Source organism: Quercus robur, chromosome 5 (genome assembly GCF_932294415.1).
Source record: "Quercus robur chromosome 5, dhQueRobu3.1, whole genome shotgun sequence".
Taxonomy (NCBI): Eukaryota; Viridiplantae; Streptophyta; class Magnoliopsida; order Fagales; family Fagaceae; genus Quercus; species Quercus robur.
The window spans coordinates 9,327,122-9,345,370 of NC_065538.1; the positions used below are offsets into that span (position 1 = coordinate 9,327,122).

General features: G+C 36.8%; 1 protein-coding gene across 2 annotated transcripts; it reads right to left on the reverse strand.

Moving 5' to 3' along the window:
* Positions 1-216: 216 nt before the first annotated feature.
* On the reverse strand, positions 217-11,854 carry LOC126725077 (uncharacterized). 2 transcript variants are annotated; one of them, XM_050429581.1, is made up of 3 exons: positions 11,497-11,854; positions 8,988-9,087; positions 217-659 (listed from the first exon to the last, which is right to left on the reverse strand). In XM_050429581.1, exons 1-3 carry the CDS (start codon positions 11,771-11,773, stop codon positions 575-577), a joined length of 462 nt encoding a protein of 153 aa, XP_050285538.1. In that variant the 5' UTR covers positions 11,774-11,854; the 3' UTR covers positions 217-574. The 2 variants fall into 2 exon arrangements, with proteins under 2 accessions (XP_050285538.1, XP_050285539.1); XM_050429582.1 differs by lacking the exon at positions 217-659 and adding an exon at positions 2,329-2,672 and having other exon boundaries at positions 11,497-11,851.
* Positions 11,855-18,249: the final 6,395 nt, after the last annotated feature.

Here is an 18,249-nt window from a genome sequence, read left to right on the forward strand (position 1 = left end):
TAAATTGCATATTTGATCCTCAAAACTTGGAGAAATTTTAATTTTGCTTAATGTTTCAATTCGAATTTTGAATTTATACCTATAAAGTTAGGTATCATTTGAATTTAAACCTTTGTTAGTAACCTGTTTATTCTCAATGTTCTATAATTGGGATATTATATAATCTCGAGGATAGCCTAACCTCCTAGAGATTAGAGAGAGAGAGATTAAGAAGAATTTGAGAGAGAAAGAGGATATTTCTTATTTCTTGAAGGAATACAAAATGAGAGTGCAACTCGGGTACAAGTTCCCAATTAACAATCAGTAAGGCCAATAATTTACTATCTAACCTTCCTAATATAGTCACATAGCTAATTAGTAAAGATTACATGGCTAATTAGCCAACATAATTAGGCTTAACAGTAAAATGGTGGTAGTATCACTAACGCTTATCCTACAACTACTCAGCAATATAATGACAGTGCAGCAACTTAATTGTAGTAGCAGTAAGGGTTGCGGCAACAGGCTTGACTTGATCTCACACACATAGCAACACAGCAAACAGACCACACATAGCAGCATACAACAGCACACATCAGTAAGTGCTGCAGAGAGCTACAACACCAAACCAGCAGCAGTAGACTGGGCTTGAGGGTCTAAACAGGCCCTCCATCGATGTGCTGTGAGGAGGTGTTCGTTAGTAAGTAAAATCAAAATTACTCCAAATTTTAGGGGTTCAAATTACAATTTAGTTTTTTGAATAAAATATGGAAAACAATTTTTTTTAACTATATTGAAAATTATAAATATATTTAAATTTGTATTATGTAGATTATAGATGAATTTAAATGTTTATTAGTATGTAGATTTAAAATTATAAAAACAAAGGAAAGACAGTATCTCAACCAAAAAACTTGTTTAATTTTATTTCAAATTCTTTTAAATTGTGTTTAAATGTTTATTAGTATGTAGATTTAAAATGATAGGATGTAAAATGTTATTTCGAATTTATAATTTTAGAACTGATTTTATTAGAGAAAAAGCTTTAAATCTCAAATCCATGTACATATATCAAGCACTTTATATTTAATATTATTCTTCAAAACCCCTCATTTTATGGCCTCAAATTCAAACACAATTTAAAAGAATTTGAAATGAAATTAAACAAGTTTTTTGGTTGAGATACTGTCTTTCCTTTGTTTTTATAATTTAATTGTTACAATAAGGGAATGATAGGGATTTAAATCTTGATTATCCTCATAAAGAAAACCAAAGAATGTCACTAAATTGACGAGATAATGCAATCTTAAACCTTCAATACCTTACCTGATACCGCTTTCATTGCAAAAGATAATTATGCTGAACAGAAAGCAAGGATTTTTCTTAAGGCACATGTAATCATTGTAGACCTCGTTAATTATTATTTTGCTTAGCTAAAATAATTACGTGGCTGCTCAAAGCAGGGACGTTCTTCTCTTCTTGCTCCTTCTAACAAATAATAATTCAATACTATTTCGGAACCTTTTAAAATTTTAATTTGAAATATTGTTTTTCTTCTCTTTAGTCAAGGCTAAGAATTATTGTTTATCCTAACCCAACCTTACCTTGCTCCCCAAAAACGCAGACCAAAACCAAACAATAAAAGACTTTCGAGCTCAATACATACACTGCTATACAACGACATTTTTGTCTTGATTTTAAATACCCTTAAGCTGGGTTTGGATCCAGCTTTTTGCGTTTGCGTTTACGTTTCTTCAACTTTTTTTTTTTTTTTTTTTTTTTTTTTTTTTTCTGTTCTGCTGCTGCGCACTCATTTAGGGAACAACGGCTACTGTTCATGTGAACAGTAGCCGGTAATTGTTGACTTCTCAATCTTTTTATTAGTTTTGTGGGTCCTGTGAACAGTGTATAGGACCCACAAATCTCATTTTTGAGTAACTTTTTCATTAAAATTGGGTCCCACAATACTATTCACACATTTAAAAATTATTTTGTTACAGTGTTTTCAGTTTTCAGTTTTCAGTTTCAGCAAAATAAGTTCTATCCAAACAGACCCTTAATCTTGAAAAGATTTCTGAAGACAACCTTGGACAAAACCCTGTTAAGCTTCCATGGAATACAGCAGAAGCCGCCATATACAGACAAAACCTTACTTTCCAAATAATACGAGGTAGACAGAAAACAATTAAACAACTCAAACAATTCTCTCTCTCTCTCTCTCTTATCCATCTATTACTGTAGCTTAACAGCACTGCTCCTTCCGAGCACCCTCATCTCTTTCCTTTGTTTCTTGTTCTTACAATGGATATAGGTTAAACAAAATCACATATAACAAAACTGAACTTTACAGGCATTGAAACTACAAACTTTAGCATAATCAAGACTTGAGTAACAAACAAAAAGATTCTTGGAGTTATATGTGGAGAATAACAGAATCTGAAGTTTTACATTTCAAGTTCCACAGAAGAAATGAGATCATACGATTTGTATTCAAAGGCCTTCTAGACCTTAAGGACACACTAACCCACCACAAAAGGCAAAGATTCGTTCCAATTCAGAGTCTAATCATGAAGTCCGGCAAGCCTCAGACTTGGCTTGATTCAAACCAAAGGCAAGGATTCTAAGCTGTAATTCTAAACCGGCCCTTTGCTATTCTTCGAGCAATGACCCTCCTCCCACCCTTGGTTGCCTTGCTGTTCACGTGAAAAAGTGCATTAGCCAACATGCAAATCCTACATAGTTTTGCTCACAGTTTTCCCAGCTAAGAAAGATTCATAAAGCCATTTAATACAGGCCAGAAGGCAGACACCTGACCATGAAGTGGGAGGAAAACTCCAAAAAATCTCTGCCCTAAGTTTTTTTTTTTTTTTTTTTTTTTTTTTTTTTTGATGAGTTATAAGAATTATATTAAACTTGAACAAAAGATGAAGACAGCAAATACAAGGTGTTCATGATGGTGAACACAAAAATCAGCAAACAAAAACAACAGAAGCAACAGAATAAAGAAGAGCAACTTAAGGGGCACTTCTAAGGGAGGTAAAAAACTCCAAAGTAAAAGAACAGTTTGAGGAACCCCAGCACCTAGCCCATTCAAAAAGAGTACTTTGGCTAAGAGCTTGTAACTGATCAAGCGAATTTTCTATAGCCTCAAAAGAGCACCTGTTTCTTCCCATCCAAACAACCCACATCAAACAGCCAGGAACCATATTCCATATGTCCGAGGAAAATTTCCCCAACCAATTACTCCAACAAAACACCAAACTCTCCACTGAACCTGGCATGACCCATTGAATCCCAAAAACTTGAAACATTTGCACCCACAAAGAATAAGCTACAGGACAGTGAATGAGAAGATCCACAGATTCCGTAGAACAGCAACACATATAGCACCTATTCGCCAAAGGGAGGTCTCAGAGCATCAAATTGTCCAAGGTAAGAATCCGACCATAGGCAATGGTCCACAAGAAGAAAGCCACCCTTTTAGGAACCTTGATTTTCCAAATCCCCTTCCAAGGGAAACTAGAGAGAGGTGTGCCCCTGAGCTTCTTATAAAAAGAACGAATATCGAACTTACCATTCCCTTTAAGACACCAAAGGGGACTATCACACCCAATGCCTCTTGGAATCCGAGACTGGATGAAATTTAGGAAAGAGAAAGCAGCTTCTAATTCCCCCTCATGAAAATTCCTATAAAATCCCAAGTTCCAGAATCTATTACTCCCATCCTCCTGATGACCCAACAATTCAAAAATGCAAGCTTTCTTGTCATGTGAACATGCATATGACCGAGGATAGAGCATTTTAAGTGAGGTATCCCCAACTCACCTATCATGCCAAAAAAGAATGCGGGAACCATCACCCACCACAAGAGCCAAATGTTTGGAGAACCTTTCCCAACCGTTATTAATACCACGCCAAAGACCACACCCGTGGGCCCTTCTGCATTCTTTAGTATTCCACCCCCCTTGGCCCTCTCCATATTTGGTGGCAATAACCCTCCGCCAAAGATGAGTTCCTTCTTGGCCAAACCTCCATAACCACTTCCCTACGAGGGCTTGGTTGAAGTGAACTAACTTCCTAACCCCCAAACCACCCGTCTCAAGAAGTGAACACACCTTCTCCCAAGCCACCAAAGAATGTTTAAAACACTCCTCCAAAGACCCCCATAAAAAATTCCTTTGAATATACTCCAATCTATCAACCACAGCTACAGGGATGGTAAATAGGGACAGGTAGTATGTAGGAAGGCTGGAGAGGGTGCTCTTCAAGAGTGTAAGTCTACCACCCTTAGAAAAATAAAGACCAACTAGACAGCTTCTTCTCCATCTTCTCCAAAATAAGATTCCAAATAGATGCAATTTTGTACGGGGTGCCCAAAGGCATTCCCAAATATTTCATAGGCAGGCTACCCAACCTACAGCGAAGAATGTCCGCCAAAGCACCTATATTACCAACCTCCCCCACCGGGACAATCTCACTCTTCTCCACATTTACCTTCAAACCAGTAAAAGCTTGGAAGCCAAACAAAGCCAATCTAATGGACAACAATTGATCTCTAGATGCATCACAGAACATAATAGTATCGTCTGCAAACAGCAAGTGTGAAATGCAAACCCCACTAGAGTTAACTGGTCCCACATGAAAACCACGAAGCAGACCACTATCCTCTGTTTTCTTCAGAATCCGAGATAAAACTTCCATAATCAAAAGGAAAAGAAGAGGGGACAAAGGATCACCTTGTCTCAACCCACAGGAACTTCCAAAGAAGCCTGCCGAGGATCCATTCACCAGAACTAAGTAGTGAACAGTGAAAATGCAAGCCATAATCCACTCCCTCCACTTCAACACAAAGCCCATCCTATTCAACAAATAAAGTAAGGCATCCCAATTTACATAATCGTAGGCTTTTTCTATATCCAACTTACAAACTACACCCGGGGAATGACACTTCAATCTACTGTCAAGGCACTCATTTGTAATTAACATTGAGTCCAAAATTTGTCTTCCATCAACAAAGGAATTTTGAGTCCCTGAGATCAGACTGTCTAACACCACTCTCAACCTATTCGCTAACACCTTAGACAACAACTTGTAAACACTGCCCACCAAGCTAATAGGCCGGAAATCCTTAATATTGACAGCATTAGCTTTCTTAGGAATTAAAGAGAGAAAAGAAGCATTAAGAGACCTTTCAAAAACAGAATACCTATGAAAATGCTTGAATACATCCATAACATCAGCCTCCACAACCCTCCAACATTTATGAAAAAATTCCATGGTGAACCCATCCGGACTAGGGGCTTTATCCCCCTCCATCCCTACCAAAACTTGGGTGACTTCTTCTTTCAAGAAATCCCTCTCAATGGATAACCTATCATCCTACCCAATACAAGCAAAATCCAACCCATCCACGGTTGGACGCCACGTGTCTGTCTTTGTATATAGTTCCTGATAAAATTGGACCACCTAAGAGCGTACAGCAGATTCATCCTCATATAATACACCATCAACCTCAACGTTGCTAATATGATTAGCCCTTCTATGAGAATTTGCTAATCTATGAAAGAAGCGTGTATTGTTATCTCCCTCCTTCACAAATAGAGCATGGGACTTTTGTCTCCAAAAAGTCTCTTCCAAGGAAGCTAAAACTTCAATCTCACCTTTAACTTGAGTTTAGCGAGCTTGTTCCTCATGCAAAAGGCCCAGCATATCTTCCTTGGCATTCAAACCCAATAATTCCGACAGCAAACTCTTCTTCTTAAAAGCCAAATCACCAAATTCCTCCTTATTCCACTTCTTTAGGTCTTCTTTAAGAGCCTTTAATTTCTAAGCCAAAACAAAGCTTGGAGAACCCATAAAGCAATAACTGTTCCACCACTGTTGAACTTTCTCAACAAAACCCTCAACCTTTAACCACATGTTCTCAAACTTAAAAGCATAGCGCCCCCTACCCACACCACCAGTTTCCACCAATAGCAGACAATGATCAAAAATAATACGAGGAAGCACCCTCTAGGAAACCTTTCCAAAATGGTCCTCCCAATCTGCAGAGACCAAAGTTCTGTCAATATGGGACATAGAATTCGGTTCAAAGTCCCTAAACCAAGTGAAAGAAGCTCCATCTAATGATAAATCCACTAGAAAATTATTCTCTATGAAAACTGAAAAAGCAAACATGGCTGGGCTGAAAGAGTCACAGCCAAGCCTCTTGCATGGAAATCTAATAACGTTGAAATCACCAAATAACAACCAAGCCTTGTTACATCGAGTACGCACCCTTGATAACTTGTCCCACAAAGCAGCCCTATGTAGGTCTGCGTTTGGACCATAAATTCCAGTGCAAACCCATTCAAAACCATCCAAAACTCCCCTAAGAAGTACACTAACCGAGAACTAACCAACCAACACATAAATTTTCTCAACCACCCACTTATCCCAAAGCAACAAAACCCCCCCAGATGTTTGAACCGCATCCAGGACAGCCCAATCCGTGAAAGGACTACCCAATAAGCTACGCAAGACGGCAGAATTTACCGAAGAAAGCTTAGTTTCCTGGAGACAAACTATATCACACCTCCATTCCTTAAGAAGATTCTAACAAACCTCCCTCTTTCGAGGATTATTCAAACCCCTAACATTCCAAGAAAGGAGTCTTAAAGTCATTTAAAACTACCAATAGCCCCAAAACAGTTCGACAAACCTCTATAACGAGAAGAGGACCCATCGTAATTTATTGTGGATACTAGAACCCGAAGTTCTCTAAGACCTTTTTGACCAGATTTAATAGGTCTTTGAACACACCCCTCGTTTACGACCTCAAGACATTCTTGTTCCAGTAAACGAAATAAAGCCACACACTGAGCTTCATGCCGTACAATAGGAAAACCCACCATTTTGCAAAAACTCCTCATCATTGTGGACACCCATATAGACTGTTCACCCTCTTCATCAACCCTGGTCAACTCCTTATCCATCACTTCCTTAGGATCCCACCGAGACAGCAGTGCACACTCCAGAGGACCACTCACTTGCTCCCCACTACCAGAAACACTAGCTACCACTCCACTTTGTTCCCATGGAAGAAGCAAAAGCTCCAAACCCCCCTTCTGCAACCCATCTACAAGCTCAACACTCGAAGGCAACATACCTAATTGGGAAGCACCACCATCATTCACCTCGGGACATGACTCCGTAACAACGTTCTCCACTTCCTCCTCAAACCAAGGGTCCCCCTCCCTATCCAGAATAGACAAGAGAGAAAAACGATTCAACCCAGGGTGTCATGACTCCACCGGTGTTCTCAGAGCAACGATATTGCCTTCCATATCGGGGTGCGAAGCCACCGGGTTGGATGCGAGCAGCTCCGAAGCTTGATCGGGACTAGGTAACACCAATTTAACTCCCGTCGGAGCCTCAGGCATCACTGATACCACCGTTGACTCCATCGGTGGCCTTGAACTCTCGCCCACCAAACCCTCCCTCTGATCGCTATGCACACTCACGCCCACACCAACAGAGTAAGAAACCTCCACATGGGCCTTACCTCTCAGGTCAGCCAAATGGGCTTTGTCATGCACAGAAAAGTTTTTAAAAATAACAGGCCCACTTTTAATGGACTTGTGAGAGGTATGTGGGTTTATCCAAGAAACCACTCTTTTTCCCCCTTCTGATTTAGACACCCTCAGCGCCAAGTTGTCAGTAGTCAACTTAAACATGAAATCACGCATGGGTCTGCCATTTTTATTAGAAACTGTAACGACAGTTTCACCCCTCAACACATTATGTCCCAAAATAGCTCTAGAATTTTCAAATTTCCTTAACTCCCGCTGGTTGCTAGTTTTGAAAATTTTCTTCCCATTATGTCCACCACCATCTGTTGGACCACCACCAATAGCTACCTTGGAAGTCCTCCCTCCCACCCAAACAGTGGTAGAACCTGATAGGAAACTATCTAATTCTTTTGTAAACAAGCACCACCCAGACCGGTTTGAACTCGCAGGTACCACAACACAACCACGACGAGCTCCACCATAAAACATAGCTATATCCGCAAATATACCAGCCTTATTCGACCTTCCCCAGAATTCAAAAAGCTTATTGTTTTCTCTATATCATTTATACAACAAATCCTTTCCTGGAACCCAATCACGAATATCGGCAAAACATGAGAGAATCCATTTCAATCCCTTACGACCCAGCCAAACGGAACTTTTCATATTCCAACGACTCTCGTGAATAGCATAAGAATCAGCTCACCCGCCATCAAAAGAGAAGGAAAAGATTTTGGAATCTATGCAAAAAGAACCTTTACTGCCCCCTCTAACCTGAGGAGAAGGTTTAAGAGCTGACTTAGGGGGAGGCAAAATGTTAGGAAGAGGTGTGGGTGATATGGGAGTGGTTGGTGTAGGCAATAAAGGTGGTTGTAACGGCAGGACAGAAGGAGGTGGGGTGGTCAGTGAAGAAGTAAGAGGTGGATATATAGAGTGGTATGGAAAAAAACCAAAAGGTGATGGGAACAGTAATGGAAAGAATCCAGGGAACTAAGGAGGTGACTAGTTGTGAGGCAGTGGTAGGGAGAGGAGCAGAGGAGGGAAAGATGTTGGCTGTGTGGTAGGGAGGGAGGGGGGAGGAGAGGAGGGGGGGGGGGGGGTGTGGGAGAGAAGGGTAGGGGGGGCATTGTTGTGTACCAAAATACACATGAAGGATTTTCTCACATTACTCTGCCCTAAGTTCTTATATGTAATATAGACACTCAATGATGTCCCAAGCAATTCAACTACGACCAACATGAAGCCAATGCAGTCCACAACCTATGCAGTTAAAAAGCTCATGCCTAATAAATTGTGTTGTCCAGTTCGCAAATTGTCAGATTTGTCATATCAGCCTAATTATGATCAATATCTTTTTTTTTTTTTTGATAAGTAATTATGATCAATATCTGTTCTCCCACACTAGGTTTTTTTATTTTCTTTCTTTTGGGGAGAGAGAGAGAGAGAGAGAAGATGTACCGAGCAAAGAATCCATGGTTCCTCTTACGCCGGATAGTGCTAGGTTGGAAAGTCCGTTTAGGAAATAAAATCATTGGCTCGTTTGAAGAAGAAACATCTCCTGCAGAACAGAACAGTTAAAGTTATGCAGAAACCAAAAAGACTGAACAAAATGATATTGATGACTCAATTGTTGACCCAATCCCTGAACACTCTAGCCTAAGTGTTCTTGGTTTAAGTAACAAAAATTTATTGAACCAAAATGTAATCACCCATGTACATCCTCCTGCTCTAAGGGTGGAAGAAACTCCACCAACAAGAGCAGGAGATCTCATTCTAAGAGAGATTATTACCAGACCAGTACATCAGTCACTATGAGCATCAACTGAACAAGTGCATAACTTGGGTGACACTACCACCAAATTTCGAAGACTCCATCTAAGTCATCTCATCAAAAAGTAAACTTATTGGCTATCTGGATAACAACATCAGCATCCACATATCATTCACCACACAACAGATCTTATGGGGTTTATCATTTTAAATAGTTAAATTCAATAGAGGAGATAAGAGAAGCACATGTCTCAGTTACCTAAAACAAGGTAATAACTAATAAGTATTTCTATATCATAATCTATGAAGTTTGAAGCAAGAAATCCCCTCCGTATGGAATTTTTTTTTCATTTGGTCCACCCTACTTGAGTTTTGAAGTTCATAAAATATCAAATTTTTGCAGCTTATAATTAATTCCTGCCTACTAGCAGTTAATTAAGACCATAACAAAAGTTATCCTCATTTATGATTTACCTTGCATATAGAGATTCTCCACATATCCACCCCCACCCAACCAACTTTTTACTCCAAATCACAACCTAAATGGTATACTTGCTAGTTATGGTCTTAACAGAACATTTAGCAGAAATTGGGCAAGGACGCAGTCCTTATAGAAACTATAGTTATGAGGCCTTAACTGGACTACACATCTAGTTGCTAGACATATGAGCATGCTGAAGCGTCTATAACTTCAACGTTCTTGAAGAACGAAAAAAAAAAGTTTAGAAAAAAGATATTCTTTTGCTTTGAGGCACTGAAGAAAAGATTGCTTTGTAGAAATTTAATTTTGTCTAACATAGTCATATGTCCATTACTTATTATCAATAATAATAATAATAATAAATTATTAAAAAAAATTATATGTCCATCAATCACATATATGCTCACAAGGGAACATAATAGCCCCATTTTTGAAGAGACACAGAGACCAACGGATCAGTTAGAATCCTTGCTGATTTGAACTGGTTTTACACAACAATTCCATTAAGATCATCTTCTTAATATCATCTTAATATATTATATCTTATGACATAAGATACTGAGATCACATTCAAGTTATCAATAAGGAACTAGATATTCAGTTTATCAAAGTAAACAAGAAACACCCTTTTGATGTTCACCACAACCTAAAGATACATAATTTAAATAATAAAAAATCTATAATTCATCATCATCATCATCATTATCTCTCTCTATCTCTCCCTCTCCACATTTTCCCAGCAAACAGACAAACCATTAACAAAAACATCTAGTCTATCCTTCCATTTCCTTAGAAACCAAACAGAGCATAGATTAGAGCATAGATTAAAAAGTGCATAATTTATAAACCCCAAATTCCTAATTTATTAGCATCTCTTACCATTTTTACCATAAACCAAACAGAACATTAACAAACAGATAGCCCATCCATCCATACATTTCCTCATATACCAAACAGAACTTTCATTCATACATACATAGAAAATCCATAATTCAAAAGTCCAAATATTTATAATTTCTTATCTCCTTCACCTCCCTTTCCCAGCAACCCGAGTACAGTTACAATTTTACACACACAGACACACACTCTTACCAATTTCATAGAAAATGCATAATGTAAAAGTCAACCGCACACACACATGCAGTTACCAATTTCATAAAAATTGCAGAATTTAAATGTCCAAAGATTTCTAATCTTTCATCTCCTCACCTCATTTTCCCAGCAACCAAAGGCCCTTGACATATATACACACTCACACACACCATTTTCATAGAAAATATATAATTTAAAAGCCTAAAGACTTCTAATTTCTTATCTCACTTTCCCAGAAACCAAAAGGAGTACACACAAACACACACACACACACTCACTCTTACCAATTTCATAGAAAATGCATAATTTAAAAGTCCACCTCAAACACACACTTAGCTACCAATTTCATAAGAAAATGCACAATTAAAAGATCAAAGATCTCTAATTTCTCATCTCATTTTCCCAGCAACCAGAGGACTTTTACAGACACCATTTTCATAGTAAATGTATAATTTAAAAGCCTAAAGATTTCTAATTTCTTACCTCCTCACCTCAATTTCCCAGCAACCAAACAGATGACCTCTACACACACTTACCTCCTTACCTCATTTTCCCAGCAACCAAACAGATGATTTTCACACACACACATATATATACACAGAGAGAGAGAGAGAGAGAGAGTACCTTCTGGCAAGTAGAAGCTGAGAGAAGGGAGGCCAGAGGGGTATACGAAGCCTTCGGAGGCGACCTTTCGGATCGATTCGGCGTCGTTTTGGTACTGAGGCAAGTGGAGTGAGTTTTCGAACTTGGAGAGCGATGGGAATAGCTTCGGAGTGACATCGAGGCCCTGAGACACGATCCGCTGATTCGTATTCGGGTTCGGACTCTGCAAAAGAAACGGGTTCGACAAAAACCGGTTCACCAGTGACGCTCCGGTTCGGACTAGGGTTTTTGACGCCATTGTTGTGTTTCTATGTGAGAGTGATTTTGTAGAAATCGTCAATTGGGTTGGTTCTGCTAAAACCCTACACACACAGAGAGAGAGAGAGGGCTGGGGGTATATTTGGAATTTCGTGATTTGGGTCGATGTTGGGCCGCATGGGGTGGGCTTTTTAATTATCAAACTTCAAATAGGCATCAATTAATCAATATAGACTATATAATAGAATTTGTCATTGAGCATGTGCTCACGCGTATTTCACACGTATTTAATTATTTGATGATTTGTTTGTACTATCACGTATATTATCTGTTAATTGACTTAATTAGTTCACTTGGCTACTTAATTGGTTAATTTACCTAAGAGGTTAATATATTCTTGACCTATAATAATAAATTAAAGGGATAATTACACTTTACCCACCTGTGGTTTGTCTCTAATTCTATGTGCCTACCCGTGGTTTCAATTTTGACACTTTACCCACCTGTGATTCTTACCGTGAGTGTGCCGTAACCCACCTCTCCACTTTCCGTTACTCTAACACAGAATAACATAGAATAAGTAAAAAACAAACACCAAAACGGATCAAAACACTCACTCAAATCTTGAACATGAAGAACATACCTAAAAATCTGAAGAACATAATATGTCTTGCGCTTTATCTTTTCCTATTTGTCTCTTCAGTTGGCTCACTAGAGCAAGCCCAGGCGTTGTTCTTTTCTTTATATTTGTATACAGTTACTCTTTTACATTAATAGTTCTGTCTATAATCTCAAAAAAAAAAAAAGGTGAAACCCAGAGTCTGAGAGCAGATATATGGTTTAATTTTGTTGGACCTGATAGGCTTGGTAAGAAGAAAATAGCTCTTGCTCTTGCTGAGAAAATATGATATTTATAGTGGTATATTTATAGTAATATATTTATAGAAAATTTGGTTTAATTTGCTCTTGCTCTTGCTCTTGCGAACCCAAGTAGTTTCCAAATGGGTGTCAAATTGAATTTGATGGGGATCAGGCAAATGGGTATTGATTGAATCGGTGTTGACATTACTGGGTTGTAATTTAAGAGAATCACCAGTGGCATTACTATTACTAGTTCCAAGCACAACGAAATGGACATACAACAACAAAATCCAAAAGAAAGCTGACAAAGATGCCAAGAAACAAAGCATAGTGTTGTGATTCTTTCCGGTTCCCTTCTCCATTTGCTCAATGGGAACACTCGACGCTGTACGGCGTCGCATCACCTCTTGAAATCAATCCCAAAATTATCTAACAGTAACAATCAAAACAAAGAAAATCCCATTTCACACATATCCGCAGCAAACTATTTTCTCAACAAAACAAATTACAAACAAAGTGTTTGTTGAATCAGTTGGCAGATCTTCAGGAGAGCTAGAAATGAAGATTTTCACAAACAGAATTAATAGAACAAAGAGAATTGAAAGAAAGAGAGAGACTTATTGGGTTTTGATTTTCTGAGCAAGATCGACAATTTTTTTTTTTTATTACGCCATCAGTGCAAGTGCTCGGACTCGAGGATCACGCCGTCGCAGTCGAATACCAGAGCTTGTAGAGAAGCCGAAGCAAAAACTGAGAGCTGTTTCTTGGAGGAGTTGAGAGATTTTGATATGAAGGTTCAGAAGTGGCGAAGAGTGGTGACTAAAGCTGAATCAGTTCCTTGTCCCACCATGAAAATTGGGTTCTAATCTTACAGCTTAATGATTTTTCGAAGATGTTTCATTAAGTCAGTGATAGGTTGATCTGGGTATTTTTTTTTTTTCTAGGTATGTTCTTCATGTTCAAGATTTGTGTGAAGGGAAAGAGAGACAAATACCACTTTTTGATCTTCTTTCTCTTGCATTTTTGTGCTATTTTTGTTTTGGGAGGAGAGAGACATAAAACTTATACAAAAATACCTATTTACCCTTAATTTTAACAGAGGTGGGTTACGGCACACTCACGGTGAGAATCACAGGTGAGTAAAGTGTCAAAATTAAAATCACGGGTAGGCACATAGAATTAGAGGCAAACCACAGGTGGGTAAAGTGTAATTATCCCTAAATTAAAATTTTCTTTCAAAATGTTGACCCATGTGGAAGCAACACACACTAGTTGTAAGCAATTGCTTGAACCGGAAGGAAAAGGAAAAAAAAAAAATAGTGTTACCATTGGCCAAATTGTAGCACATTTGCCATAGAATTCAGCATGTGATACTTTGACTCCAATGAATTAAAGTTATCCCTCAAAATTTTACTTATGGGAGCAACATAGGTCTCTATACTAAAGCACAATAATTATAGAACTCTAGTCTAGCAGTGACAAAAAAATGTGATTGCAATTATCACACTTTAAGTTTGTTGATCTTTTTAAGTTTTAACTAGGGATGTAACTATGCTGGACCAATGGGGGCAATGGTCCCCCTGGCCCAATGAGAAAAAGCAAAATATAAAATATATAAAGTGTGGTTTTGAATTTTCATGCTTCATTTTTATTCAATACTTCCTTGCTTTCACAAAAAATACAGTTTTTTTTTATTCAAATTTTCATTAAATTTTGATTCTTTTTGTGAGTTTCTATTTGGGTTCTAAATGATTTATGGAATTTATCTTAAAGCATTAGCATAGGATAATTGCAACTTAAGTGTTTGATGAAGTTCCCCAAAGAAGCTTTGTTAAAAATACATGGTTGTCTTTGGGTTAATCTAGAACTACGATATGAAGGTTTAGGCTATAACAAATTTTTTAAGCATTTAGATTTGAATGTATCTCGCCCCCCTCACTCGAAATCCTAGCTCCGTCCCTGTTTTTAACAAAATTGGCATACATTCTGACAAGCAGAGACACCAAGTTATATTTTAGGGCTATGTTTGTTTTACACACATTGTTTATAATACAATTGTCCCTATCTTTTATGGTAAGCAACAAAGAATAGCGACAGAAAATAGTAGTAGATAAGCATGCTTCACATGCACCAAGAGTAGTGATGGTTCTACAAAAAAATGTAGATAGCACTAAGATAAACTATCACAGAGGATGCCAATTTCCAAAGTATAAGTGTTGATAGCACTAAGATTTTCGCTTAACTAGTATAGCCTCATCTTTCCCAAGAACCAATATTGGCCATCTTATCATATAAGGCTCTCAACATTGTTCAACATGATACTTCTTATCATCTTAATTAGTCATCTGATATGACCAAAGAACACTTTAATACACTAACGTACCAGAAGCATTTTGAAAATATTTTAATTTGGTGGGTTTTCAATTCTCTTTGTTTTTCTTTTTGATAAGTAGGTGTTTTCAATTCTCAATGAATGCGAGTCTAGATTATATCACCATAGAATTACTTATCAACATTATTAGTTTTTCTTTTAATATTAATTTTTTTTTTTCACAAAAAAATCTTCAAGTCACCAGTTCAATAATATTGACAATGATGGATCATGCCTTGGCAACAACACTCAAGTAAAACTTGATCAACATTTCATATTTTAACCTCAGAAGAAAAAAAATTTGATCAACTTTGCAGTACATAAGAGGGCTGTTGAAGCTATATCCCAAATATTTTTCGAGGCATATGAATGTATTTTGTAATTTTTATAACTAGTTTGCTAATTCTACTCTGTAGTACTTGGGTGGATTTTTGCAGTATCCTTTAATTGTTTCCAAGTAGGCTATGTTCGATATGGTCATATTTTACGTCAGAAACCACCTTGATGATGTTGGCAAATATTTTGTTTCAGCATCTTGGAAGTTTGACAAAACCCTAGCACAAATCCATATAATAATTGACTTATAAAGTGATCTTGTTGATGTCAATTTAAATCAACTTCAACTATAGTTAGACAAGGCAAAGACAAAAGGCTTTCCCTTTAGCACCTCCCATCGTTGAAAATGAGTAACTTTTAATAAGAAGTATATATTCACATATCAAGAACAACCAAGCAAGAGGAGACAAGAACAGTTATTTTATTTGGGTTGTGTTGATTTCACACAGATGGTTACGTGAAGTTTTACATAGCTTATTTTTTACACAACTTAGTTTTACACAAGTGTATTACCCATTTTGTTTTATTACCATAGCTAGCTTTTATTTGTTTGTTGAGAAACTATTACCATAGCTGAACATTCAAGAGAACGTGAAGGCACTTTTTTCAATGTTGCTTTTCAAATAATATGCACCTTCCTGCTACACATAAAGTTTGCTCTTTATAATATTTTCTCTCTCTCGTGACAATGACACCACTTTATCACCTTTAGTGAAGTGCTTTATTGTTAACGCTCTGTGAAACATGTTTACAATGTCCCTTGAGCATTTACATTAATTCTTGAAAAAAAATTGTGTCCATTTTAGTTTTTTTTTTTTTAATCACTTTTCAAAACACTCATATCAAATTATCTAATATCTATTCTAAATTTTATTTTAATAAAATATTAAATTTTCTTAATTTTTAAAAATTATTTACGTAGGGATGTGGCACTTAAAACTCAAGCATTAGGCCTTAGACTAGAACAAGCCTAGAATGTGCCTTTCCGAGAAATGGAGCCCAACAATAGAAAAACATACCTTAGAACAAGGGTAAAAGATAAAATATGTGATTATGAAAAGTACCCCTAAGATCCCGAACCCTGAGAATTGACCAAACAGGGTCCACAACCCTCAATCCAAACATGAATGGACCACTTGAACCATCCGAGGTAAATACCTATAGACGTAATACCAAAGATATCCCACTGAGGTATGCACATTATTCGAGGATGCCTAAACTATCAAATGCATCCGACCAAGGTATGTATATTGTCCGAGGAAGTTCTCCAAATTACCCTAATAAATCCACTGTGGTACACATAGCGTCTGAGGAAGCCCTTCAGATCTTCCTAATAAATCCACAATAATCCACCTAACATCGTATCATTTAATGCAACAGATAACTTATCATAATAAAACAAGAAGCCCCAAAAGTCTTTGTTCATCATGACCTCAAGAAAAGAAGAGCTTGATGGGACAGGAGGTTGCCCAACCAAACCAGGATAGCACCTACTATGACACATGCTGTAGAAGAGAATAAGAAGAATCAGGCATAGGATGAGGATGAAGAAGGAGGAGAAGAGAGTATATATAAAAAATAAAAAATAAATAAAAAAAAGACAAATGAATGGAGGGAGTGAAACATAGAGTGAGAATTGTAACAGAGAAAAATCATATGAAAAATAACTTTTTTACATACTTTTGTGAGAGTGGATAGTTTGTGGATTCTTATACCCACCCACCCACACACACACACACACGCATATATAGTTTTTTGATAGGAAAAATTTACCATTTTTGAATAATCTATTAGGACCTTCTATTCCGAAGAAGAATAAAATTGGGACCTTTTTTTTATAGGAACCATTTTCATGATCGTTCTTAGAAGTTCATTGGCTAATAACAAAAAATTTCACCCTTTTCCTCTAGCCACTAAGAAAAAAAAGAGTCCACAATTTTGGATGATAATTTTGTTGTTCTTTATTTCAACCTTAAAAATTGGGTTGAATGAGCACTTTGTTTTTTTTTTTTTTTTTTTTTTCCTTGCACACTTTTTTGTTGGACTTAATTCTAGGGGAAAAAAAATGCAAATTAAGCTTCTATCATCTCATATCAAAGTCTACCATATATTGCCATTATCATCAATATCACTTTCATCTTCAATATTTATCATTCTCCATATAATGATTACATGCCTAATGTACTTGTAATACTTCTAAGTCAACCCGTTCTAGAGTAGCAAAATAATAGACCTTAAATGTTTGGCAGAAGTGCTACGTTATTCCATTAATTCTATCATCATACATTTATATGATCATTGATATGTAGTATATGTATATATGGAATCTTTCATTACAATCATCATTATCATCGATTCTTGGTTTTTGTTGTCATACAATTCTGCCACCCTCAACAAGAGTGTAGCACTGGGGAAACTTAGAAAGCATATACATACACATATTATCATTTACATCAAGCAAGTTATCATGATTAAGAAAAGAGTTCATCATTAATTTCACCTTTGTTGTTCTTCATCGATGTAAATCTAAGTATGCGTATTAATTTAGCAAGAACACCGACCCTAATTTTCCTTCTTTGGTACATTGTACTTTTAAATCTTTAGTTATGGAACTCAAATATATGACTATGGTGATTGATCATCATCTAATCATGGACATTCATCATCATCATCATCATATACAAGATAATGATCCTTTAAAATTTAGAAAGTAATGATCATCATATTTTAAAGAGTAATATCATTATATACAATATAATAATCCTTTAAAATTTTAAGAGTAATGATCATCATTTTCAAGATAACAACCCTCTAAAGTTTTAAAAGTAATATTTATATTATATAATTATTAAAACCATAATCATCTATTGTGAAATTGAAGGATTCAATTTTGTCACGTCAACAATATTTAAATAAACATTCACCAGCAATAATTTAAATACTTATTT

Bases quoted from the DNA above. Each gene is read 5' to 3' on its own strand.
- LOC126725077 (XM_050429581.1), bottom strand. From the start codon at position 11,773: ATGGCGTCAAAAACCCTAGTCCGAACCGGAGCGTCACTGGTGAACCGG. The intron at 9,088-11,496 runs GTACTCTCTCTC...TCTGTTCTGCAG, and splicing joins CAGCTTCTACTTGCCAGAAG to GAGATGTTTCTTCTTCAAAC. The intron at 660-8,987 runs GTACATCTTCTC...ACCTCCTCACAG, and splicing joins AACCATGGATTCTTTGCTCG to CACATCGATGGAGGGCCTGT.